The sequence below is a fragment of the Cucurbita maxima genome, unplaced genomic scaffold (genome assembly GCF_002738345.1).
Source record: "Cucurbita maxima cultivar Rimu unplaced genomic scaffold, Cmax_1.0 Cma_Scf00009, whole genome shotgun sequence".
NCBI classification, from domain to species: Eukaryota; Viridiplantae; Streptophyta; class Magnoliopsida; order Cucurbitales; family Cucurbitaceae; genus Cucurbita; species Cucurbita maxima.
In genome coordinates, this window is record NW_019272025.1 from 4,191,706 (window position 1) to 4,218,090 (window position 26,385).

Consider the following 26,385-nt stretch of genomic DNA (forward strand, 5'->3'; position numbering starts at 1 on the left):
GAGAGTAATGAGTACATGAAACCGAGATACAATTCACGGTGCATGGAAATTTGTGAAGCATGTGGCATATTTGGGGGTCCTTTGAGGAATGGGAGAGCCTTAACCTTTTCCACTCATTCTTTCAATCCTTCATTTTTATTTTATTCCAAAAGGCGCTTTTAAAAAGTCCCGTTTTCTCCGTTCTCCCCACCGCCGCTCTTCTCCGCTTCTTCCAATTCTTTTGACCCTCCAATCTCTCCCTTCCACTTTCAACCAGCTTTCTCCGAGGTAAGCCATCCTCATATTAAATAATGAAACAAAATAATATTTGTTTTTATTTTTCTCATTTATGAATTATAAATAAATATTAGAATTTAAAACGACGTGATGAACTAAATTTTTCGTTTTAGATCGTTGTAATACCATTTCATATCCCGTTTCTTTGGAAATAATATATAAATTTTACAATAATACCCTTCATCAAGAGCTAGAAATAGATTAATTGAGGTGTTCGGGTTGGCACTACACAAGACGGGTTTTTTCTTAATGATCATAATATCTTTTTAATTTACATAATTTGTCGTACATCAATCAACAAAATATCGTTGTCTTGTCTATGCCCTACCGTTTCATGACTAGTCCACATGGACTCTGCACTTAAAATGCTATAATATCTAAGATTAAATTTTTTTGAATTTTAAATTATTTTTAGATGATAAAATGATTTTTACGTGTAATTAATTAAATTTTGAATTAAAGTGGATAAGGTTTGTAAGAAAATTATGATTTATATATATAATTTCACAATTTGATATTGTGAGGTTCATGCAGAGACCTAATGGAACCGTTGGATAAACCAGCGTCAAACTCCTCGCCTCTCGCGCCATTTCCTCGGGACGCGCGAGGATCGCTAGAGGTTTTCAATCCCTCGGCCACGTACTCATCCCATTCGATCAACTCCATTTCTCGAGCGAACCCAACGTGCCCCAGTTGGGCGGAGCCGGACTCGGCCAAACTCGCCGCTAAACCGTCGAGTAAAACCGGCGACGAGATAACGTCATGGATGGCCTTCAAGGACTCAAACGCTCCACCACAACCTTCATCGCCGGTCGTCCAGAAAACCATCTCGGCGATTCTCAGCGACAAACCGCCGTCAGAAAAGCCGCAATCGGCGGACGAAGTCGGCTCCGCAGCTTTACGCGCTGCCGAGTGGGGATTGGTACTGAAAACCGATACGGAGACGGGAAAGCCTCAAGGAGTCGGAGTTCGAACTTCCGGCGGCGATGAACCGAATATCAAACAAGAGAATTCGAGGAGAGCTTCCAATAACTCGGTGCGAAGTTCGGGCGACATGTCGGAAGAAGGGGGAAGAGAAAGGGGGTTTCCTAGAGTCTCCGAGGATTTGAAAGACGCTCTGTCGACTTTTCAACAAACATTCGTGGTTTCTGATGCTACGAAACCTGATTATCCGATTATGTACGCCAGCGCCGGATTCTTCAAAATGACCGGCTATACCTCCAAGGAAGTCATCGGAAGAAACTGGTATCCATTTTCAACACGTTTATATGCAAATTTCTGCTGAATTTATTCTTTAAATTGAAGTAATAATTATGAAATTGCAGAATAATTAAGCAAATTAGAAAGAAATTGATACTAAATTATAAAAGGGTTATTTGGGAACTTATAAATCTTTGGATTTGCAGTCGATTTTTACAGGGTGCAGACACAGACCCTGAAGATGTGGCCAAGATCCGGGAGGGTTTACAAGCTGGGACGAGTTACTGTGGGAGGTTGTTGAATTACAAGAAAGATGGGACCCCTTTTTGGAATCTTCTTACAATTTCACCCATCAAAGATGATGACGGCAAGGTTCTCAAATTTATTGGGTTAGTCCTTATATCTCCCTGTTTATATCCACGGATTAAATTACAAGTTTAGTCCTTGAATTTTGGAGTTTGTGTCGGGTAGATTCATGAATTTTAAAAAGGTTAAGACTATGTTTATAATTTTGAAAGTTGTGGATCCAAATATACACGAACAGGGTTATATTTGTAATTTAACAAACACTTTGTTAAGCACATAGTCTAAGTCAAAGGCAGGTCCAATAAGAGGGATAAAAGTTCACTAATGTAACAACTTAAGTCCATTGCTAGCAGATCCTTTGACCCATTACGTATCGTTGTTAATCTCATAGTTTTAAAACGTGTCTGTTAAGGAGAGGTTTCCACACCCTTATAATGAATGCTTCGTTCCCCTCTCCAACAAATGTGGGATCTCACAATCCATCCTCCGTTGGGGGCTAGCATCCTCGCTGGCACACCGCCCATTGTGAGATCCCACATTGGTTGGAGAGGGAACAAAACATTCCTTATAAGGTTGTGGAAACCTCTCCCTAGCAGACGCATTTTAAAACCGTGAGGCTAACGACGATACGTAAGGGTCAAAGTAGACAATATCTACTCACGGTGGGCTTAGACTGTTACAATTCATCGGTAATTCATTGATAATTTGAAAAGTTTTTGAGGTGATATAGGCATGATAATAGATAGGTAGGGCAGAGTTATGGATATGAACTCACGAGAGAGTGTACTTTTGGGAGGGAGAAATGAAGTCAATTATGGGAAAAAAACAATTCCAAAGCCATGAAATAAGGAAGCAATGTGTGTGTGTAGGATGTATGTGTTATGAAGGGAAGATTTTGGCATATGGGGCATCCCAAAATCCAAGTACCTTTTATTATGAATGAGTTTGATCTGTGCTACAACTTACAAAAACATATCACATGATGAACATGAAGTGGGCATTCTCCCAAGCCCCTTTAATAATTTTCTTCCCAACTTTTCTTTTAATTTGTATTGTTCTCTTGCCTGTTGATTCAATTGTGATAGAATGTGGGCCTCTCCCTCTTCTCTCTTCATTAAATCTTCACCGTCTGAGATTCCACGTCCGTTCGATAGAGGAACAAAACATTTTTTATGAGGGTATAGAAACCTCTCCCTAATAGACGCGTTTTAAAATCGTGAGGCTGACAGTGATACGTAATGGGCCAAAGCAGATAATATCTACTAGTGGTGGGCTTGGACTATTACAAATGGTATCAGAGCCAGACACCAAACGGTGTGGTAGCGAGGATGCTAGGCCCCCAAGAGGGGTGGATTGTGAGATCCCACATTGGTTAGAAAGGGGAACGAAACATTTCTTATAAGGGTGTGACAACCTCTCCTTAGTAGACGTGTTTTAAAACTATGAGACTGACAGTAATACGTAACATGCCAAAGCGGACAAATATCTGCTAGCGACGGGTTTGAGCTGTTACACTTTTCTTCCGTGATGAACTGTTGGCACTAGTCCTCCATTTTGTTTCTGTGGATAGAGGAGAAAGGGGGCTTGGTCAAAAATGGATTGTAACATGAGAGAAGTAAGAAGGTCAACTTCTTTCAATTATACCACATGGATTCGGCAATGAATCTAATATTTTGAAAATTAGTTATTAAACTTTTAGGTTCTCTTAGACACAAAGTTCAATTTTATGGGACACTACATTGGAAGTTCGATAACTTTTTCAAACACCTTTAAAACTCAATAACTTATTAGATACAAGATCGAAAGTTCACGAACTTTTGAGTTTAATTAGTCTTTAATTTTTTTTAATGGGTTTACTGATGTGGCAGAATGCAAGTGGAGGTGAGCAAACACACAGAGGGGTTCAAAGATAAGATGGTCCGTCCCAATGGCTTGCCAGAATCCTTGATTCGTTATGACGGTATTGCCCTTCCTTTCAACTTCTTTATGATCTTTTACATGAATGCATAAAAAATGTGAATTTGGGTGTAAAAGTGATCAAATTTGGGTAATTTTGTTGCAGCACGTCAGAAGGAGATGGCTACCAGCTCGGTAACGGAGCTTGTGCAGGCGGTGAAAAGGCCTCGGTCTCTAAGTGAGTCTAGGCCTCGGGCTCTAAGTGAATCTATGAACCGTCGGCTATTTAGAAAATCCGGCGGCGGCGGCGGCGGTGATAATGACGGCGACAGATTTGAAACTGGTATGGTTAGGCGAAAGTCAGAGAGCGCTGCAGCTTCAACTGGACGAGGAAGTCGAAGGTCGATGCGGCGTATCAATGAGGTTCCCGACAAGAAACCCAAGAAGTCTAGCCGTCGTTCATTTATGGGGTACGGTTTCTTTTTTTTCCTTTTTTTTTTTCGCCTAAAATAATATATGTTTTTATATTTATTTACTATTTTTCTTTTAAAAAATAAAAGTTTAAATATTGCTTACTAATGGTATGACAATCTCAGGGCTGGGTCCATATCAAGCTGAAATAGATGCAAAACGTTTAGACAAGCACTTCTTTTAAGTTACAGCCTAAATAAGAAAGACCCCAACAATGCAAAACCAAATTCGAAAAGAACAACTAATAGGTAACGAGTAGAGGAGAAGGGTGTTTGAACCTTGAACCTTGAACCCAACCCGAAAATAAGTAGGGGATAATAAGGAAGAGGCTAGGAAAGACTCGATCTAGTTTAGAGAGACAATTTGAGATTCTCACAAGGACAGGTAGCCGAATTGTCTGAAGCATGAATAAAATCACCTTTGTTCCGTAGGTCCAGCGAGTAAAAATATATTAACTAAATTTGAAAATTGGAAGGTATAGTGATTCAAATGAACTAGTTAGATCCAAATTGAATTAATTGAACTCTTTTAATAAATTATATGTTTGTGAGTTCGAATAATCTAGACTGAAAAGTTTCTAATATGATCTCTTTCTATGATCAAGGATTATGAGGAAAAGTCAATCAAATGTTGATAGCATCGACGTTGAAGATGGTTCCGATGATGATAACGACACCGATGACGACGATAGACCAGATAGTGTCGACGACAAAGTAAGGCAGAGGGAAATGAGGAAGGGTATTGATTTAGCTACCACCCTCGAACGTATAGAGAAAAACTTCGTCATTACCGATCCTAGATTGCCCGACAATCCCATTGTAAGATCCTTACTTCAACTCTTACCGTGTCGGTTTTATGTAACGAAAGCATTAAGGAAGTTAAGTGTTTATTATCCATATTCAGATCTTTGCTTCTGATAGCTTCCTGGAGCTAACCGAGTACAGTAGAGAAGAAATCTTGGGAAGAAATTGCAGGCATGTTCATACTTCCTATGTAAGTTTTAGTTGAATGAACATTACAATATCTGTTCTTATTCTGGATATGTTGTAGATTTCTGCAAGGTCCCGAAACCGATCGAGCGACCGTCAAGAAAATAAGAGATGCCATCGACAATCAAACCGAAGTTACCGTGCAGCTTATTAACTACACAAAAAGTGGTATGCTTGTTCTTCGTTAAGTACTATGATGCTTGTTTGAGTGTTCTTTAAGACTTGTTTTTTGCTTAATGAATCTCAATTCAGGTAAGAAGTTTTGGAACCTGTTTCATCTACAACCTATGCGTGACCAGAAGGTACACTTCTCCAACTTTTTAACTTTTAATACGTATCTCGTATTGGTCGAATTTCGAGAGGCTGTTTTATGAGTAACATGGCCGTGGTTTTGAGCCGAAAAAGATAAGTGATTGCTTTTGCTAACAGGGAGAAGTTCAGTATTTCATTGGAGTTCAACTCGATGGTAGTCAGCATGTCGAACCACTAAGCAATTGCATACCGGAAACTACTGCGAAGCACGGCGAAAAATTGGTTGGTTGTTTCTATATGAACATCGTCACGCTTTAAGATTCTCTGCATTTGGAATTTAGTCTTGCACATGAAATGTAAGAGACCAAGGTCACCGCTAGTAGATATTGTCTTCTTTGGGGTTTTCCTTTCGGACTTTCCCTCAAGGTTTTTAAAACATGTCTACTAGGGAGAGATTTTCACATTCCACCCTCTTCGAGGCTCAACGTGCTCGCTGGCACTCGTTCTCCTCTCCAGTCGATATGGGATCTCACAATCCCCCCTCTTCGGGGCTTAGCGTCCTCATTGACACTCATTCCCCTCTCCAGTCGATGTAGGATCTCACTATCCCCCCTCTTCGGGATCCAGTGTCTTTGCTGACGCTCGTTCCTCTCTCAAATCGATGTGGGATCTCACAATCCACCCCCTTTCGAGGCCCAACGTTCTCGCTGGCACGCCGCCCGGTGTCTAGCTCTGATACCATTTGTAACAGCCTAAGCTCATGGCCAGATATTGTCCTCATTGGGCTTTCCCTCCTGGGCTTCTCCTCAAGGTTTTAAAATGCGTCTGCTAGGGAGAGGTTTCCACACTTTTTATAAAGAATACTTCGTTTCCCTCTCCAATCGATGTGGGATCTCACAATCCCACCTCCCTTCGGAGCCCAGTGTCCTCGCTGGCACACCGCACGGTGTCTGACTCTAATATCATTTGTAACAGACCAAGTCCACAGCTAACATGTATTGTCCTTTTTAGACTTTCCCTTTCAGCTAAAACATGTATGTTATGGGAGGTTTTCATATCCTTATAAAGAATGTTTCGTTCCCCTCTCTAATCGATATGGGATCTCTTAATGACATGTATTTCATTGAACTAAATAGAGTTTACCATTTTGTGACGTTGCTCACTTTCCACTGCCAGATAAAAGAAACTGCAGAAAATGTTGATTTGGCAGCTCGAGAACTTCCCGACGCCAATTTGGTACGATGAATCCTTATGCATTTCTTGTAACAATTTGAAGTTTCTTTCTGTTTCTCACAAGAAATTTCTTCAACCTACAGACACCAGAAGATTTATGGGCAAATCATTCTAAGATGGTTCAACCTAAACCTCACAGAAAGGACAGTCCTTCCTGGAAAGCTATCCAGAAGGTAATGTTTTTACATAAAAATATATAAAAGGGAACAAAGAAACATGAAATACTGGTAGTAATCTGTTTATGAGGCTCACAATTTCGGCTATCGTTAACAGATGTTGTCCTCTTCTGTTACAGATTTTAGACAGCGGAGAACAGATAGAACTGAAACATTTCAAGCCAGTTAAACCTTTGGGATCTGGCGATACTGGCAGGTTTGTGTTGTTTCTATCCCGTTTTTATCGGTCGTGTTCTGAATCGATCGCCATTATTTTAGCCAACTGGTATCAATAAGGAAGCACCAATCGTTGTTTACATTGTTGGCTGCAGCGTGCATTTGGTAGAACTGTGTGGAACTGATCAATTTTTTGCAATGAAGGCAATGGATAAGGGTGTAATGCTCAACCGTAACAAGGTTTTGAATACATTTTCATTGGTTCATGTTAGAAATTCTATTACGTTTCACTTGGCTTTCGGTAACGAACGAGGCCTTAAAACGTTCAGGTGCATCGAGCTTGCGCCGAGAGGGAAATACTCGACATGTTGGATCATCCTTTTCTTCCTGCATTATACGCTTCGTTTCAGGTTAGGCAGTTCGATATATGCAAAAAAATTAATGTATGTTTATCGGCGTTTCTTACTGAAATGGTTAAGCCTTGCTTCTTCTGGTTGGCTCGTATTAGCTTGTGCTTTAGTATAGGTAGTTGTTTCCCCCGTTCCTTTGGTCTTTTCAATGGTAGCTTCTTCGTTATAATGTTCTCGATCGTTTTTATGGTCTGATAAATTAAATTCTAAAGTTTGAGCTCTTTTGCAGACAAAAACACATGTTTGTCTTATAACTGATTACTGTCCTGGTGGAGAGCTGTTTCTGCTTTTGGACAGACAACCCACAAAGGTCTTGAAGGAAGATGCTGTGAGGTAACATTAAGCCAAATCATGGCATTCTAACACTCATTATGTCTCACTGATGTAAAATGACCAATGAATGTAGGTTTTATGCTGCTGAAGTTGTCATCGCATTGGAGTACCTTCATTGTCAAGGTAAGGTCGGGTTTGTGTGAGATCCAACATCGGTTGGAGAGGGGAACAAAATATTCTTTATAAAAATGTGAAAACCTCTCCCTAACATACCCGTTTTAAAACCTTGGGGAGAATACGGAAAGGAAAGCTCAAAGAGGACAATATATGCTAGCGGTGGGCTTGGGTTGTTACAAATGGCATCAAAGCCAAACACTGGACGAGTGCCAATGAGGACGCTGGGCCTCGAAGGGGGTGGATTGTGAGATCCCACATCGGTTGGAGAGGGAACGAAACATTTTTAATAAGAGCGTGGAAACCTCTTCCTCGCAAATGCGTTTTAAAACCTTGAGGGGAAGCCCAAAAGGAAAATCCCAAAGAGGACAATATCTGCTCGTGGTGGGTGTGGGTTGTTACCGCTTGTGATAGAGAAAGTGAAAAGTGACCCTTCAAGTTTCTTGCTCTGAATTTTACGTGTCGTTTCAGGGATAATTTACCGGGATCTGAAGCCCGAGAATGTTCTACTACAAGGTAATGGACACGTTGCCTTGACGGATTTTGACTTGTCATGTTTGACGTCTTGTAAACCTCAGGTATCCCAATTGTTCAACATCAATTATATTTGAAGAGTGTAAAGTTTTCATTTACAAGTCATAGGACTTCTCTTGATGTGAATTCTGCAATTCTGCAGCTTTTGCTTCCAACAACAAATGAGAAGAAAAAACAATCAAGAGCTCAACAGGCTCCCGTCTTTATGGCCGAACCTATGCGAGCATCGAACTCCTTTGTCGGAACCGAAGAGTACATAGCACCGGTTTGTATTAGCAAACGCCAAACTTTGACTCCAGAACCACAAATACTATAACATTTGTTCATTTCACGAAACTTCAACTCTGATTTTTTCTCGTTTTTACGTGTTATGAATGTGTAACTCGTCGAGTTCTATATCGTTTTTGGTGTTGAATTCTTGCAGGAAATTATTACTGGGGCTGGCCATACCAGTGCAGTGGACTGGTGGGCTTTGGGTAATTTTCATTATGCTCTTTTCTTATTGAAAGTATTTGAGGATTATATTTGAATTCCCTTTACTTGTGTTCCCTTATGGCTTATAATTCAGGTATCCTTCTATATGAGATGCTCTATGGTTACACACCCTTTAGAGGGAAGACAAGGCAAAAGACTTTCGCTAACATTCTTCACAAGGATCTTAAGTTTCCAAGAAGTATATCGGTAAAGACTTTCAAAGTATCTGACCCTTTACTAGCTGTTCCTAATATAGAATGTGAGGTCCCATACGGTTGGAGAGGGGAACGAAGCATCCCTTATAAGGGTGTGAAAACATCTCCTTGACAGATGCGTTTTAAAACTGGGAGATTGACGGCAGTACGTAACGGGTCAAAACAGATAATATTTGCTAGTAGTGGTGGATTTAGGCTGTTACAAATGACATCAGAGCTTGACACCGGACGGTGTACCAACGAGGAAGCTGGGCCCCTAAGAGGGGTGGATTGTGAGGTCCTATATGGGTTGAAGAGGGGAATGAACCACTCCTTACAAGGTTGTGGAAACCTCTCCCTAATAGACGCGTTTTAAAACTGTGAGGTTGATAGCGATACCTAACAAGCCAAAGCATACAATATCTGTTAGCGGTGGATTTAGGCTGTTACAAATGGTATCAGAGCCTGACACCGAGCGGTGTGCCAGTGAGGATACTGGGCCTCTAAGGGAGTGGATTGTGAGATCCCACATCAGTTGGAGAGGGGAACGAAGCACCCCTTATAAGGGTGTGGAAACCTCTTTCTAATATACGCATTTTTTAAAACTATGAGGCTGACGACAATGCATAAGAGACGATAACAGACGATAACTGTTAGTGGTGGGCTTGGATTGTTACATAGATCTTCTCTCCTTTTTATAGGAATATATTAATTCTTTCTATTTTCTTATGTTTCAGGCTAGTCTCAGTGTGAAGCAGTTAATCTGTAGGTTACTGCATAGAGACGCCAAAAACCGATTGGGTTCTCGAGAAGGAGCAAATGAAATCAAACGACATCCTTTCTTCCGAGGCGTTAATTGGGCGCTCGTTCGATGCATGGTAAACTACAAACACAATATCAAAAGAGCTTATTTTACCTTCTACTGATGAAAATATTGAATATTTTGTCATCATGTTCATGGAGAAGCTTCATTTCATAACATATCTGGTTATTTTTCAGCATCCTCCCGAGCTCGAAGCGTCTCTTTTCCAGTCCGTCGAACCCGAAAAAGATGCTAATAATAAAGCTCCAGTTTTGGATGTAAAAGCTCTTGACCTCAGTGTGTTCTGATGATCACAAGTTTCCTTGTTGGTTCTGATCAAAATCACCTTCCTAGTTCTGCAGCATTGTGGACCGTTGGATCTCTTTAGCATGTGAAATTTTGTTTGGCTTCAAAGCTTTAAATTTTTTAGTGCTTATTTAATCTTTTTGCCCAATGTAATAAGAAATGTTGTAATGTAATGGTGGTTGGTGAAATAATCCCCTATGCCTCCTTTTTTTAATAATTTTGTTGCTCTGGGTTATTTTTCATTGTCATTTGTTGACTTTTATGCCCTGTAAAATTAAAAATAAATAAATAAATATATTTTTATTTTTTTCGACTACCGTCAACCTTTTGACTTCAAGTGAGTCAACAGCTATTAAACTATGCTCAAGTTGATAATGAATTAATAGACTTCTAATTAAATAGAATATAACTAACGTATAAAAATCTTACAATATCTTTTGGGCTATATCACATAAAGCATGATAGAATTGATTAAAACCGAAACAATGAGATGTAAATTATTATCAACTTGAGCATAGTTTAATAGCAGTTGACTCACTTGATTATTTCTAATAATAAGTAAATTAGTAAGATAAAAATTTACTAAATAAATTTAGATACAATTTTGTAGATAAAATACTCATTTAAACGTTTGATTATTTCTTAGATTTATTGAACTAAGGAAAAAATCACTCATAAATATGACATCAACATCAAGGTGGATCGATATTTTGATCATGTCATAAAAAATTTGATGATATGAAAAAAAAAAAAAAAAAGTCACTAACGAATAATATAAATAATAAGTATTTAAACTTATTATATATTTTTATTTTTTCTCAAGTAAGAAATAAGAAAAAAAAATTATTTTATTAAATTTTTATATATGCGTGACAAGACTTATGGCCACATTTACAAATTTGCTATAGGTAAAAATAAATATTGATATAACGTTTTTTGTGTCATAAATAAAGATTTATAAAATGATATTAGTCGCTAATATATAATATATAAAGTTAATCACTAACGCATTATATTTCCTTCTTCCCTTAAACCCTAAAACGCCAGGGAGGGGCGATGAAGACCGTCACCGGAAGTATCGTTTCTTCGAAGCCAATCTCTATCTCAAAAGCGGCGTCCACTCTCTCCTCCTTTCTCTCCGTCGACAATGGCGCTTCGAAAGCAATCTGCGCCTATCTGAGACGCGCCTCCGCCTCTTTCAACGAGTTAAAGCAGCTCCACAAGGAGCTGAAATCTTCGCGGTCCGATCGGAAGCACCGGCATCACGGATCCGAGGCTTCAAACGATCCAGAGGCTGCCAGAGATAATCCACAATGGATCGAAGACGGCGAGAAGAAAAATCCCCTGTATCTAAGAGCAAAAGATGGAAAAAGTGGTAAGACGAGTCTCAATGTCCAATCTGAGGATGGGAAGGCGGAAAAGGAAAGCGGTGGGAATGGTGATTTTGAGGATGCATCGGGTGAATATCGAAAGAGAAAGGTCGAGGACTTGAAGACTGAAATTGAAGATAAACCTAACCGAAAAGTAGAGATGGATGTAGAATCAAGTGATAAAGATAAGAGCGTTGTAGCAGTTGAGAAAAAAGGAAAAAAGCACCAGAAAAAGAGCGAGGATAGATATGCTAAGATTGAAGATGATGAACATAAGGCTGGAGCCAGGCGAAGTTCTAGTAAATCGCGAAATAGTGATAACAATGGCGAAATTGAAGCTTCTGCGAAGTTCGTCGAGAACAATATCGCAAGCGGAAAAGATAGAAAGAAGCACGTGGACAAGAAGAGTTTGGGTGACGATAAGGATCAAGTAAAGAGTGAAGGTCACAGAAGAAGAGACGCCGAGGAGGAAAAGAGCACAAATAAGGATAATGATGATGGAACAGAGTCGAGCAAGAAGAAAAAGAAGAAGAAGAAGAAGAAGAAGAACAGGGAAGAAGAAGATGATGATTTTCAGAATAACAGTGGAGGAGCTCTGGTGAAAGAGGAAATTCCAGTTTTGGATGACAAAGAGTTGAAAAGGAAAGAGAAGAAAAAAAGGAAGAATCGAGACTTGGAAGAAGGGGGTGATGATGGGTCTGAGGAACAACAGCGTACGAAGAGAAGAAAAGGAAATTTATGAGACAAGGACGGATGAACTCACAGTTCTTGCTTCTGTTTACTAATTGCTATCAATGGTAATTGCTTGATGGTTTATTTCATCCTTCTATGTTGATTCTTTATACCAAAAGTATTATCAATCGCTTAGGAAGCTAATTTTGTGTTCATTCTTGTGAAAATTTGACATTAGGACCCTTCCCCTGACCCCTTCTGGTCAATGATTTATTTGTTTGAATGAGTAGCCTGTTGATCTCTGATGTTTACAGGGAAGAAGAACTGGGTGAAAGGCAACTTTTTGCAAAGAAAATTTAGAAGGTACATTATTTGATGCTTATTTATACAATTTGATCAAGAGATTGATCAGTCTGTATTGGCCAAAAGGTTTTGTGCTTGTATCTCATTGTGAAATTTGTTCTTCTTTGAGTCATCTGCCGACCAAACAAATATGCCATGAAGTTTGCCCCTACTTTGAAGGGTTCTGCATGCCTTGAAGAACCCTTTTTCTGGTGTCAAACCTCCACTTCCATCTGTTGCAAAGCTTGCTAGAACTTTACCACCTTGATAATTTGAGGTTTGGGTCTCAAAATGATTCAAAAACTGAGAAACTGTGGTCCCTTTTCCATAGGCATAGAACTGGAAGTTGACATAGTCTATTAGATCTCCATACTTCCTCCACAGAGCTAAGTAATGTGATTGGACAGCGTCGTCGTCGAACGGTGCAATGGATGCAAATGAGATGACATTCTGATGTTTGAGACGGAGCAGGAGTTTCCCTATGCACTCGGTGAATACATCGGGGTGTGCTTTGAAGTGTTCATAATCGATATCAACCCCATCTAAATCATACTCCTTCACTATACGCGATATGGACTCGAAAGCATTTTTAACCCAAGATGTAATGGATTTAGGTTTGAAGTATGCAAATTGTTTGCCTACTGTATCGCCCCCGAGGCTGAGGGCGAACTTGATGTTAGAATGCTGGGCCTTGATGGAAGAAACAGAAGAAGGCGATAGGATTTGGTCGTCCCAAAAGACTCTGAATTTTTCATTTGTTGCAGAAGGAGAAGATGAAGCCGTGTAATCGATGGCGAAGGAGAGGATGAAGTGGAGCTCGACTTCGGGATGAATGGGTACGTCTGAAAATCGTACGTTATTGCCATCAGCTCCTATGTATTCTCTGAATAGTCTTGTGTTATCTAGCGGGGTTGCCTCTAGTGATGGAAGTGTGGGGAATAGCAACTGTAGAAATGAAAATAAGAAGAATATCTGAGCTGAACCCATAATAATTGGTTGAAGCTTGATGACACTTCTTCAATTTATAAAGCCTTGATTCCATATATATTTAATGTGAGATCACACGTTGGTTAGAGAGGGAAACGAAACATTGTTTATAAGGGTGTGGAAACCTCCACCTAGCAAAGCATGTTAAAAACCTTGAGAGGAAGCCCGAAAAAAAAAGTCCAAATAAGACAATATTTACTTGCGAAGGGCTTGAGTTGTTATATTTAAACTCTTGATGTAGAAATGGAGAAACATGAGATCCTAGTTGGCAATGGATGGCTACTAGGCAACTCATTTGTCTTGTTTTATCTCAAGAACTTTTGTTATTATTTTGTAGAAAACAAAGGTTTCTAGGTTTTAACCATCGTTCTATAACTTGAAGAAAACATTTCTCGACCATTGGATGATGATATGTAGTTCTTTGGAATTCATGTATTTTGTTTGTTCTTTTGGTATTAGTCTGCAATGTGTCATAGCAGGCATCTATCAAGAGTTATTGTATTAGATGGGTTTGGCGTTAATAGTGAATTCACCGCCAGAACTGACGTCTATTGGCTGTTGTTCATTGGCACAGCTAGGTAGTTAAATGCCCTATAACAGCACTCATTTTAAAAGGTTTAGGGAGGTTATTTGTTGCGATGTAAGAGCATTTGGATCTTAGATTAGAGGATAGGGTTTGCGAGAACACGTGTTTTAACCTATTGAGCCATGCTTTGTAGAGAGAAGAGACAATTTTACATTTTTTTTACCAAATGTAAGCGCCCCCACATGGATTATTAGCAAGAAAGTGAATAGCGACCCATCCTCTATCCCTTAAAATGATAATATTGAACTTTTGAGGATCTTTGTGAGATCTTACATCGATTGGAGAAAAGAATGGATCATTTTTTATAATGGTGTGGAAACCTCTTTCTAACCGACGCGTTTTAAAATTGTATTTCATTTTAAAGCCGTGAAGCGGATGACGATTTGTAACAAGTTAAATCGGACAATATCTGCTCGAACAATATCTGCTCGAAATGTGTACCGTTCCACATGGGTGTTAAAGCGGACAACCTTGTCCCATTTCTCACCCTCGTGTTATTCAACGCCGTCCCCGTGAAGTTGAAAACAAATTCTGGGCTGTTGGGAAAGTTAGCCGTGTAAACTACATTGGGCCGGCCCAAATAGTGGGCCTGCAAAAGAGCCGTCCTGAGCAAATCAAAGGAAACGTTATTTATAGAGGCTCGCAATCATCGGCCCATTGGTCCCTTGCAAGCCCGATTCGGCTGGCGATTACACAGCCTCGTTCCAAGGCCCACTATGAAAAAGAATCGCTTGTCGACTCTCTTTGGGGACTTTTGCCGGGATGTCAGAGTAGGCCAAGCTGCGGAATTTGTCAGTGAAGTTCGCGGCAAATACGGTGTCGTTTGGGGGCGGTAGGGTTGGCTAAAATTCCGGCGACGGTGGAATTGTCGAATGTGGCTGGTTGTGCGGTGGAGTAAGGCCGGGTGAGCATGTTTAGAATACGGCGTCGTTTTGGGGGTCGGATTTTGTGTGAAGAAGAACGTTTGTGATCTGTCCAGACGCTATAAGAACAATATTAGCGTTGGCTTCCAGAGGCTGTGATTTGCGATAGTGAAGAACAAATCCTCATTCAGTGCTTCCAGCCTTTACGCTCAGCTTGTAAGTATCTGCATCCGCCAACTTTTGAATTTATTAGATAATCAAATTGGTAAACTTTTGAGCTTAGATTAGAGGTGTTCATAGGTTAAGTTCGATCGGGTTGGGACATTTGTTTAAACCCAACTTAATTGTTCGGGTTATATATTTTTTCAATATAATAACTCTTACTAAATTAAGAATCTAACCTGGGTTGAGATGATGAATAATAAGGCGAGGAAAATTAGTAAATTAAAATGGAAAAAGGGGAATTTTTGAAAAAGATAGATGAGAGGGGAAGTAAGTAATGGAATTGGATGGGCATTTATTAGGTACTTCAATAATAAGAAACACAAGAAAAAAACAGACCGACCATTGCAGAGATTTGGTGGAACGGTGATGGAAAGTTGTATTCAGAATATTTACTACTTTTGTTGTTTTTACGTACTTAGATGTGACTGATCATTAATCCCCTTTGTCCCCCTCATTTTCTGCCCTTTTTAAATCCTTCCCCAACCAATCTTCTTCTTCTTCTTCAATCCATTTTTATAAATATGAATGTAATGTTTAGAATTCCAATTCCAATTCCGCTCCCACATTTCAATCCGAGTATAAATCTAAGACACGATCCATTAAGAAAAACCTTTCTTAGATGTGGTTGGGGGACGAGAGTGATCACGACCATATGAAATTATCGCTAATAAATATTGTCCTTCTTAAACTTTTCATTTTGAATTTTTCGCTATTAGGGAGAGATTTACAAAAGAATGCTTCATTTTCCTTTCCAACTAATGTAAGATTCCATATCGATTGGAGATGAGAACGAGTGTCAACGAGGACGGTGGACTTCAAAGGGAATGGATTGGAAGATTCCACATTGATTAGAGAGGAAAATGAAACATTTTTTTTATAAAAATATGAAAAACTCTAATTAGTAGTCGAGTTTTAAAAAACTTAAAAGAAACTCATATTTATGGTTTATCTTTAATGGTCTAAAGCAGCTGTCATTGAAGGTTTCAGAGGTAGGAGCTAAAGGGTTAGGGAGCGGTAAGAATGGGTTTGGCCTGACCGCAGTACGGCCCTGTTTGGGTTAGCTGACCGACTTGTTTTCCGTCCTGCCCAATCAATCACTCCATGCATGCCCACCTCCACTTTATTGCATTCTTCTTCTTATTATTATTATTTAACACAATAATATATATATATATATATATATGAACATATAATTACACAAAATGTTACAAGGGTTGTTTTTTAACGAAGATATTAAAAGTTTGTGGGTACAATTCAAGATTATTTTTTATTTTAATATACTTTTAGAAATTTCAAATTTATTTTGAATCAATTAATCATAATTTGAAAGTGGAGGAACTTGTTAAAAAAAAAAATTAAATAGAAAAAAAGGTACATAAAAATAAATAAATAAATAAAATGGGATGGAAAAAAAAAAAAAAACTATAATTACGAAATGATGACGGGGAAGAGAGAAATGGTAGTGGTCAGAAGGAGATGACCACAGCCTGGTTGACATAAGGAGCCGTCCAATCACCCATTCAATCCCATGCAAAACACACGACCCCCACTTCCATTTTGATTAGACTACACGACGTCGTATTGCACTTCTTCACATAATCTTTATTTTTAAAAACCCTACTTTATTTATAAAAAATAAAACATTTAATCCACTTTGTCGAGACACACGAGAGGGTAGGTTTTACGGGCCCCACGGAATCATATAAGTGGGCCGGGCCCACACAGTTCGACCAGGATCATTGTCTAGAGTTCAGGATGGCGAAATTACCATTCTACCCAAGTGATTTGAATTGCTGTCTTCGTCGTTTTTCGAGAGCCAGGCCGACCAATGTCCTTTATATTAAAAATAATAATAATAATAAATAACATAATTTTAATATAATAATAATAAATAAAAAAAAGCATGCGTTGAAATTGTGGGCAGGAGGAGCAGGTTGAATAGGAATTTTAAAGATGGAAAAAAAAAATAATAATAATAATAATAAAAGGGGTGGAAGAAGACAATGTACTCTGCGATGTCGTTTTGCTAAACCTTCTCCTACTCCTTCTTGGTTGACGATCGTCGCGACGTGGCGACAAACGGACGACTGAGATTATTCGAGAGACAGAGCTGGCTGCCTCCTGGCCCTCCTCGCATTTATGAACGTCGATGCACTGCTTTATCCAATACGCGACGTTTTCCATTGGGGAAAATAATTGAGTTTTTATTTTGAGGAATTTAATTAATTGATGAGGTGGAATATTAGCGTCGATTTGGCAAGGCATCCGAGTTGGCGTGTGTTGATTGGCTGAGTGGGGATTAGGTACGGGTACAGGTGGAGTGATTGACAGTAGAAGAAGGAGAAGGCCCAAGTCCCAAGTGTCTGGCCGTCTTGTTCATTCCGTTGAGAAAGTGGTAATCATATTACGAGGTGATGATGACATAATCATCTTCTAAATCCCTCTTTTTTTCCTATTTTTACACTCCTCCTCCTCCTTTTTTTTTTTTTTTTTAATTATCTTTTACCATTTCTTAATTATTAAAATTGACTTTTAAAAAGTTTAGGAGGTAATAAGTTCGAGACACTTGAGTCGGGTAGGGCACCGAAATGGGGGTGTAGAGTCAATTCCTGCCGTGAAAGTGGAACATCCAAACTTACCAAATCTCTCTTGATCGACCCCTTTCCTCTCAAGAAGATTCATTAGATCTCGTCGAACTGGCTTCTATTTCAATACGCTATAATAAATTCCAAAATTCATTCGCAATAGATATTATTAAAAAAAAAAAAAAATCTAAACGAGTCTTACCCATTTAAAGAATATGGATGGTCTTGTATCTTTCATTTTGTTTGTGAGTCCACACAATTAAGACATACTCCCGTAGTCTGTTCTGCTCAACCTTGTTCGATTGACACACGAGGCACGTCTTCACATCCTCAACAATGTCGTCTCGCATGCCCAGCCAACAATACCTCTCGCTTTTGCAAGACCTAGTGGTCCACATAAACAATTTTGTACCTAAGCTAGCCGAAACTTACCATGGCGAGTCCTTCTCAGACGTTCATCATCTAACCGTAGTAATGGTCCATTTCGATTCTAAGTATTTTTTATAAAGTTATGGTCTCGGTTTTACTTTCCAATACACTATACTCAATAAATTTATAAAAAAAAAAAAACACATTTATTTATTTTGGTTGACAGTGTACGTAATGGGTGAAATCTAGAGATGAATGCCTCTCCATGGGAAACATAGCATGACACTCCTTCATCACTGCCTTTCCTTTATTTTTCTTCTAAAACTAAGACTTTTTAGCCCTTTTTTTTCACTTTTATCATCATCCATCCTCCTTGTCCCTCTCCCTCTTTACCCACTGGATCTTCTCTCTCCACAATTCTTTCTATTTATACTCACACACACCACACCCACCACCACAAACCCACCAACAAAAATACCTCAAAAATGTCTCCGGCGGCGGCGGCGGCTACCCCATCACGGTGGTGTCCGACCCCCGAGCAAGTGATGATTTTGGAGGAGATTTATAGAAATGGGCTTAAGACTCCCAATGCCACTCAGATTCAGCATATTACTTCCCATCTTTCTTTGTATGGAAAGATTGAAGGCAAGAATGTGTTCTATTGGTTTCAAAACCACAAGGCTAGAGATCGCCAGAAGCTGCGTAGGAAGCTTTATAAGCAGCTTCAGCAACATCATTTCTTCATTAAACGACAACGTTTTGATGACCATCATTTCTTTCACTGTTTTCTTCAGCACCACCACCAGCAGCGGTTCCTGCCGCCGCTACTCCCGCTTCCAACTCATTTTCAGGTACGGAGATTTATAAAAATCTACCGATCATTTTTAAATTAACCAATATGGGTTGGGGAATTTGATATGATTTTAATTACGGGTTTTGTTTATGCAGGGGGAGGGTGGAGAGGGACGGTCGACGGAGGTGGAGGGCGGTGGCGATGATGGGATGGCGGTGGGGGAGGAGGATGCAGAGACGACATGTGGTAATGGGACGCTGAGGACGTTGGAGCTGTTTCCGGTGAGGGGGGGTGGGTGAAGGAGGAAGAAGGCTGGAGTGGAAAGGGTGGATGGGGGAATTAGTGAAAAATAAATATTTAATTTACAAGAAAAATAGTGGGNGGGGGGGGGGGGTGGCGTAGGGTAAGTAGCGAGTAGGGTTGGTGAGGGCTTAAAATGAATGTCATAAATATTGTAAAAATTTGGAGAAGGAAAATCTGATTTGCCGTTTCACATTCTGACTCACCCTTCTTATTTTGTTGAATTTGTAATGTCCCTTTTAATAATAATAAATCTTAGTTAATTTTTATTGCAATTGATTAAGTAATAATAATAATAATAATAATAATTTTTATAAAATAAATAAAATACGATCTCGTTTTATTTTTCGAAAAAAAAAAAATTAAAAAACTAATAAACAATAATCTCGGCTTTGAAAACATATAATTCAGGTAAGAAGAATTGACTACCGTCCCATCTCTCTATACTATATTTTAAAACATTTTAGTGTTTTATATTTAGTAAACTGAAACTATATATATACCTAATTAGACGGTGCTCTCAAAATAAAACCTTTACCAATATTTCTCGTTAGGGTTGATTTGATTGATGTTGTCTAGAAACGTAGCGTTCAATATCATCAAGGAGAAGACAATGTCAGATTTATTGAAGGTGTTGTCAAATATGTACGAGAAACCGTTAGCTATGAACAAGGTGTATTTGATGTTTGCCCTCGAATAGTCTTTCATCCTGTCTTCGAAGCACACAGCACAACTAAATCAAGATCATGGCTCTAATAACGCTCAAGTTATAATGTGGGGGATGTTAGCGGTTCCATGCCCTCGATGAATGCTTTATAATTCGGGTAATTTAAAGAGAGAAAAAACACTGTGGAGTGCAGAATAGAAGACAATATTGAAGAGACAGTAACAGCTAAGGGCTGTCTAGGAAGAAGGGTTTGGAATGGTTTAGAATCTTTCAGGCTTAAGTCAATGCCTTAACAAATATGGGTACCATGCTATTTTCCACAATGCCCCATCAGATTTGACACTCTTCACCATATCTACATATTCCACTTTTCTTCTTTCTTTTTTTCATTTAATTATATATATATATTTAAAATAAATAAACATACGATACTCGTTTATGTTATATCATAGTAATCATAATTGTTGGATGATGAAAGTCCCACATCGGCTGATTTAGGGAATGATCATGGGTTTATAAGTGAGGAATACTAACTTCATTGGTATGAGGCATTTTGGGAAGCCTAAAGCAAAGTCATGAGAGCTTATGGTTAGAGTGGACAATATCATACCATTATGGAGAGTCGTGTTCGTCTAACAATATACACTTACGTTTTGTGGGGGATTTGTTTTGACGTGGTTTAATAGATCTATCAAAATGCTGACCTGTGAATGTTTGATTAATCCACCACACATAAATGGTGTGAAAGTTAATCAAATAAATTACAATGATATGGAAATAGTAATAAATGGAAATAACAATAAAGGGAAAGATACGATTAATAAATTACAATGATATGGAAATAGTAATAAATGGAAATAACAATAAAGGGAAAGATACCTATGATAATAAGATAAATATTAGATATTTACCTTATAATAAAATATCAAATATAATATATATGGTAAACTATAATTTATTATTAAATATCCTTAACACCCCACCGCAAGCTAAGCGTCGGATTTAAACGAACGTGAAACTTGAATCTGAAAAATTCAAAGAGGTTGAGAAACACTTTTCATGAAGATGCTAACAACTCGGTTCTTGGCCATCAAAAATTGCAGAGGGATCGCCGCTCAGCGGCGATGCTGCCTTGGCTCTGGTGAGAATATTTCTAACCCCAAGAAGTAGAAGGGGAAACCTAGAGCAAGGGACAAAGACAATGTTGAAGCCGGAAGAGTCGCCACATTGGGCGAAGGAGCCAATTTTGGCGAGAAGGGCAGTCGGAAGAGTCGCCTCATCGGGCGAAGAAGCCAATTTTGGCAGGAAGGGCGGCGGCAACTTGGTTGGCGAATAGGCTAGTGCGGCACCCAGATTCCGAAGGTAAATCTCTACAAAAGGTTGATAGGTTTAGGTCAGGGTTTATGTGAAGGATGAAGGTTGATTGGGAAGAAAATGAGAGAGACTATATTGGCCAAGGGGAAAACCGATTGGGTTGGAAAAGATGAGGTTGTATGTACAGAGTATGACGAAAGGTGATTTAGAGGTCAATAGGGTGGAGCCGAAGAGTAATCAATCGGCTCCGACTACGGCAACCATGAAGACTGCCCCTGCGGCGTCAAAGCCAGCAGGGGTGGTGGAGAAGAAGATTAGAGGATTCAAAAGTCATTGAAAAGAAAGGATCGGGGTTGTTAAACCGAGAGGGCTCTAATACCATATGAATGTTTGATTAATCCACGACACCTAAATGATGTGAAAGTTATCTTATTTATAATCAAATAAATTACAAGGATATGGAAATAGTAATAAATGGAAATAACAATAAATGGAAAGATACCAATGATAATAAGACAAATATTAGATATTTGTCTTATAATAAAATATCAAATATAATATATACGGTAAACTATAATTTATTATTAAATATCCTTAACATGACCATTGGAGTATCTCCAATTCCAAGGCCTATGAGCAAGAGAATGTCATAATTCTTGTAATTTTGTGCTGGGGCTCCATTTGTGGCTTGCATTTCTGCCTCAGAACAACACATAGTTTTCACTCACCTTGATCCCAAGTCGTTTGTTGTTTCTTGTCTAACTATTCCACCTCTTTTCATTTTATCTTCAGCGCTACATGCCTGCATAATTTCCTCTGGTTTTAGTGTGTACAAAGGGATCAAAATATGCCCTAAACTTGAAAATGGACACTTTTACAAGAAGACTCTTCGATGCTTTTTTTTTTTTCTCCAAATCTCATGGGACATTACTGTAATAGCTCAACTACACCGTTAGTAGATATTGTTCTTTTTAGATTTTCCATTCTGGGTTTCTCCTCAAAGTTTTAAAACACGTTTGTTGTTTGTTACAGAGAAGTTTTCACACCCTTATAAGGAATAATTCGTTCCTCTCCAACCGATGTGGGATCTCACAATCTACCCCCTTGGGAGACCAGCGTCCTCGCTGGCACACCGCCTGATGCCTGACTCTGATATCATTTGTAGCAAGCGAAGCCCACCACTAGTAGATATTGTCCGTTTTGGCCCGTTACATATAGTTGTCAGCCTCACAGTTTTAAAAAGCGTTTATTAAGGAGAGGTTACTCTCCAACCGATGTGAGATCTCAACCAAACCATCTTAAATGTATCCAATCTCCAAAACAGTGCTAGAGAGAATTAACGTAAGAATACATATTGCCTCTAAGAAACTTATAGAAGAACTAGTGCTGACGCTCAACTGGTTAAGACATTATATTCTTTTAACCTGTCATATCCGAGTTTGGAGTATTGTCGAGTATACCTTTTCAAATATGTTCATGAGCTCGGATGTCCAATCTCCTTGATTAAGTATATGGAGACTTAAATAGTCATCTCCTGGTGCAGAAGTGATAGAGAATGTGTCAGTGAAAGAGTGAGTTATTGAATGAATACTCTCTCTGCACAGAGAGAATACACAAAAATATTTAGAAAATAAAAATATGTAGAAAATCGGTAACAAACCAGTAAACAAATCAAAACTAAATCAAACTTCTAACGGAGATTTAATTAGATACTAACTAACAGCAATCTAAATAAATACGTGATGTTTAACAGATCGAAGGTCTGTGTATCCAGTGATAAAAACATCCCAATGAGTCAACTCATTGTTCTCATAGATAAGTAGCTCTTAAAATATGAGAGATATCACCATTGAAATTTTGATATATCCTTCCACTTAACAAACAGATACATCCCACTTTCACACTTGAATCCTTCTGGTTTTGTCAAGTATAGTGCTACCAGAGCATTTCTGCTATACACTACTGCCTGTAAAGTCCAAGAAAAACTTAAGAGAGAATTTCTTATATTTCATCTGTACCTTTTTTACTTTGACTTCATGTTTTTGTTCGTTGAAGCTTATACCAAGTCTCTCCATTGAGTATAGAACTAATGGGAATGCAACGTACATCCATGTCTGCAATATGAAGAGAGATCATGAAGTTTAGAGACTTTTTAGATACATTTTAACGTTGAGAAACCCATTAAACATGTAACGAGCAAAGCCCACCGCTAGTAGATATTGTCTTTTTTGGATTTTCCTTTCAGAGCTTTCCGTCAAGGTTTTAAAATGTGTCTGCTAGAGAGAGTTTTCCACACTCTTATAAAAAATGGTTCGTTCTTCTCCCCTACCGATGTGGTATCTTACAATCCACCTCCCTTGGGGCCCAGCGTCCTCGCTGGCAGGCCGTTCAGTGCCTGACTCTAATATCATTTGTAACGGCTGAAGCCCACCGCTAGCAGGTATTATCCTCTTTGAGTTTTCCCTTCCGGGCTTCCCCTCAAAGTTTTAAAACGCGTCTGCTAGTGAGAGATTTCTACACCCTTATAAAAAATGATTCATTCTCCTCTCCGATCGATGTGGGATCTCACCAAACAAAACACAAACTTAAACGAGCCATTTCATGATTCTAACAGGACACCTTCACCTATCCAACACATCCATTCTAAACTTGATATTAACAATATGAACAAAGACAGTAGCTTTAGATTAAGACCAATAAGACCGCGATTCAACCAATCCCAAGCTAGGGATTGGAAGTAGCCATGAAGAATCAGTAAGACATAGACCAGAAAAAGCAAATGATATGCATACCAGAAGGCATTGAAACCTATCAAATGATGAAAGGATTCCTGTAACTCCTTCTTACTCTTTCTAAGTGAAGGAATTGTCAGAGTGAAGCTGTAGGCCATTATAACGGCCATGAGGATTCCAGTAACACCAGGAACACTTAAAAGCAAATCACAGTAACCTGCCTGCTTGGACTCAAAACCAATGTGGACAATATTGGAAACCCACATCCCAAATGCATAATCATATGAACAAAAGTGGCCAATGAAATGGCTACACCAACCAGCATGTGAAAGGAAATATGATCATCAAAAGGGAATATGGAGCTGAGAAATGTGTATCTAAGTGTGGTTAATGTGCCTCTGCAAGCAAGAAACAGAATCAGACCCATATTGAATTTCAGAGTCTCGGCTGATCCCTTAGCAGAACCAATGCAATAACCCATCAGTTTAAACGTTTCCTTCTCCTTGTATTCCATGAATTTCCAAAGAAACAGACCCAAATTTATGGCTAACCACAGTGTTAAAACCCAGATTCTTTTCCTGTTATCGTTGATTAGTTCTATTGTTTCTCTCACAAATTTGCTGGTTGAAACATCCTGATGCTGCAACATTTTGGTTTCTTCAGGATTCCACAGTTCTCGGATTACAAGTTTCAAATGTTCAATCTGTCGAAGACATCAATTCTTTCAGATGAATTTCAAGTGAGTTTATACCTATTATATATTTAATCTTGAAATTTGAATTTACATTAAGCAAAACTATATATTATATTTTTTATTTAATAAGATTTATTATGATATTTTATTTTTTAATTAAAATTATATGAAAAATGGAAGTTATCATTAAAAAGTTTCATTGAAATGAATAGGTTTTAGTAAAAGAGGAGGGAAATTCACCCAAACAACCTAGTCCGAAAAAAAATTGAGAATTTTGAAAGGACATATATTGAATTAGGTAGAGTGTAACAGCTTAAGTCCACCACTAACCGATATTGTTTTCATGATTTCTCTTTCGAACTTTCCCTCCAGTTTTTAAAAGCTAGGGAGAGGTTTTACACCCTTATAAAATGTTTTGTTCCACTCTCTAATTGAGGTGGGATCTCACAATCCACTTTCCTTTAGGGCCAGCGTTCTCGCTGTCACTTGTTCTCCTCTTCATTTGATGTGGGATCCCCTCAATCCACCTCCCTTTGGGGTCAGCGTTCTCACTGGCAAACCGCCTAGTGTCCACTCTCTTTGACGATTCAGCCTCAGGTGTTACATGGAGAGACAAAATGTTATTTTTGGTGAAGGGACGAGATTGAGGATTGAAATAGGCGGCAGATAGGGACGGGGAAGGTTTTCCCATCACACTCCACTGCATGAACGTATTTAACCTACTTATTAATGTTCGTTCTAACGCTATAAATCATGTTATGTCACTAATTTGTCTTAAAAAAAATTAAAGGCATTATTGTTTTACTTGGTTATTTTAGTACCTCAATAAACCCATTGCCGTCTGGATCAAGCTCTTTTACGATCATAGATGCGTAGGATTCAATTTGTTTCTCAATACTTGTCAACTTGTTTGCAGAAGCAGTCCATTTCAGTACAGTCTCCACCTCTTCCTTCGAGATCTTATTATCATCGTTCTTATCACACCTGACAACAAATTTCAAATCCATAAGCGGATGAATTAGGAACCAATTTAGTGCCTCAAGTTTGGGAGAGAAGCTTACAAATCGAAGAAGATCTCAAGCCTGGTATCCAGATCATCCTTATTCAATTCTTCCCAAAACACCCTCAATTGTTGCAGAGTAATCCCTTTCTCTGGCTCTACCTTTTTTCTCTTTGACAATACATCAAACAGTTCGTGTGCAAAGTATTTGGAGTCCTCATTCAGGCCTGAAACAGGATCAACAAACACAAATTTCACAATATTTGTAAGCAAAATAGAGATTAAATCATAGAGAAATAGAGAAAGTTTCACCAATGCAGGCTCCGAATTTGTCCCTGGAAAGTTTTCCGTCTTCCACTTGCCCGTGAAATTTCTCCTCAACTTTCTTCCATGAGTTCGCGACGGAACCATTCAGAAAGCTCAACAAGTGAAGGTGTTTATGCTCTTTTTTATTTCCAGCAACCGGCGGAGAAGGCTCGCCGCGTTCTGCTGGATTATCTTTCGCCATTCTTTCTCAGCTCTCAGTTTCAGAGGGTTGAAGAATGGTGATGAACTGAAGAGTCAAGTGTCAGCTTAAATCATAACCAGTTTTATACCAAACTTGGATTGTTCTCTAGGATTATTAATTACTTGCGTGGTTACTGTTCGAGAATTATGGGAGAAGAAGGCTGGAAAATTTTACATCATGAACAAGCTTAGAACAGAACAATATATTGATTTGGCTGTGGCATCAGATCTTTTAGCTGTATGGGTAGCAAGCAAAG

The 26,385-nt window shown here is 38.8% G+C and overlaps 3 protein-coding genes, 1 long non-coding RNA gene and 1 pseudogene across 6 annotated transcripts; 2 read left to right on the forward strand and 3 right to left on the reverse strand.

The window, feature by feature from the left end:
• The first annotated feature begins 247 nt into the window (after window positions 1-247).
• Window positions 248-10,364, forward strand: LOC111484421 (phototropin-1-like). The gene is made up of 23 exons (XM_023130993.1): window positions 248-267; window positions 811-1,521; window positions 1,683-1,865; window positions 3,651-3,742; window positions 3,845-4,148; window positions 4,754-4,967; window positions 5,053-5,123; window positions 5,200-5,306; window positions 5,391-5,440; window positions 5,568-5,672; window positions 6,567-6,626; window positions 6,707-6,796; window positions 6,919-6,995; window positions 7,111-7,195; window positions 7,285-7,365; window positions 7,595-7,698; window positions 7,772-7,821; window positions 8,284-8,390; window positions 8,489-8,611; window positions 8,771-8,822; window positions 8,915-9,027; window positions 9,752-9,892; window positions 10,014-10,364. The coding sequence occupies exons 2-23, from the start codon at window positions 818-820 to the stop codon at window positions 10,122-10,124; spliced, it is 3,024 nt and encodes a 1,007-aa protein (XP_022986761.1). The 5' UTR covers window positions 248-267; window positions 811-817; the 3' UTR covers window positions 10,125-10,364.
• On the reverse strand, window positions 9,616-22,747 carry LOC111484558. Its single transcript, XR_002718519.1, has 3 exons — window positions 22,656-22,747; window positions 21,909-21,997; window positions 9,616-9,627 (listed from the first exon to the last, which is right to left on the reverse strand). It is a non-coding gene; the product is annotated as an uncharacterized LOC111484558 (long non-coding RNA).
• Window positions 11,152-13,535, forward strand: LOC111484496 (cylicin-1-like). Of its 3 annotated transcripts, none has more exons than XM_023131127.1 (3): window positions 11,152-12,289; window positions 12,479-12,527; window positions 12,914-13,535. In XM_023131127.1, the coding sequence occupies exon 1, from the start codon at window positions 11,179-11,181 to the stop codon at window positions 12,232-12,234; it is 1,056 nt and encodes a 351-aa protein (XP_022986895.1). In that variant the 5' UTR covers window positions 11,152-11,178; the 3' UTR covers window positions 12,235-12,289; window positions 12,479-12,527; window positions 12,914-13,535. The 3 variants fall into 3 exon arrangements, with proteins under 3 accessions (XP_022986895.1, XP_022986896.1, XP_022986894.1); XM_023131128.1 differs by having other exon boundaries at window positions 13,121-13,535; XM_023131126.1 differs by having other exon boundaries at window positions 12,479-13,518.
• Window positions 12,573-13,538, reverse strand: LOC111484508 (chitinase 2-like). Its single transcript, XM_023131142.1, has one exon. It carries the CDS (start codon window positions 13,491-13,493, stop codon window positions 12,573-12,575), a length of 921 nt encoding a protein of 306 aa, XP_022986910.1. The 5' UTR covers window positions 13,494-13,538.
• A 322-nt stretch (window positions 22,748-23,069) lies between the features above and the next one.
• LOC111484480 lies at window positions 23,070-26,292 on the reverse strand (annotated as a pseudogene).
• Between the last annotated feature and the right edge of the window lie 93 nt (window positions 26,293-26,385).

Coding starts and splice junctions, on each gene's coding strand:
- LOC111484421 (XM_023130993.1), top strand. CDS start 818: ATGGAACCGTTGGATAAACCAGCGTCAAACTCCTCGCCTCTCGCGCCA. Junction 7,822..8,283: donor GGAGTACCTTCATTGTCAAG/GTAAGGTCGGGT, acceptor GTGTCGTTTCAG/GGATAATTTACCGGGATCTG. Junction 9,893..10,013: donor GGGCGCTCGTTCGATGCATG/GTAAACTACAAA, acceptor GTTATTTTTCAG/CATCCTCCCGAGCTCGAAGC.
- LOC111484508 (XM_023131142.1), bottom strand. CDS start 13,493: ATGGGTTCAGCTCAGATATTCTTCTTATTTTCATTTCTACAGTTGCTA.
- LOC111484496 (XM_023131127.1), top strand. CDS start 11,179: ATGAAGACCGTCACCGGAAGTATCGTTTCTTCGAAGCCAATCTCTATC.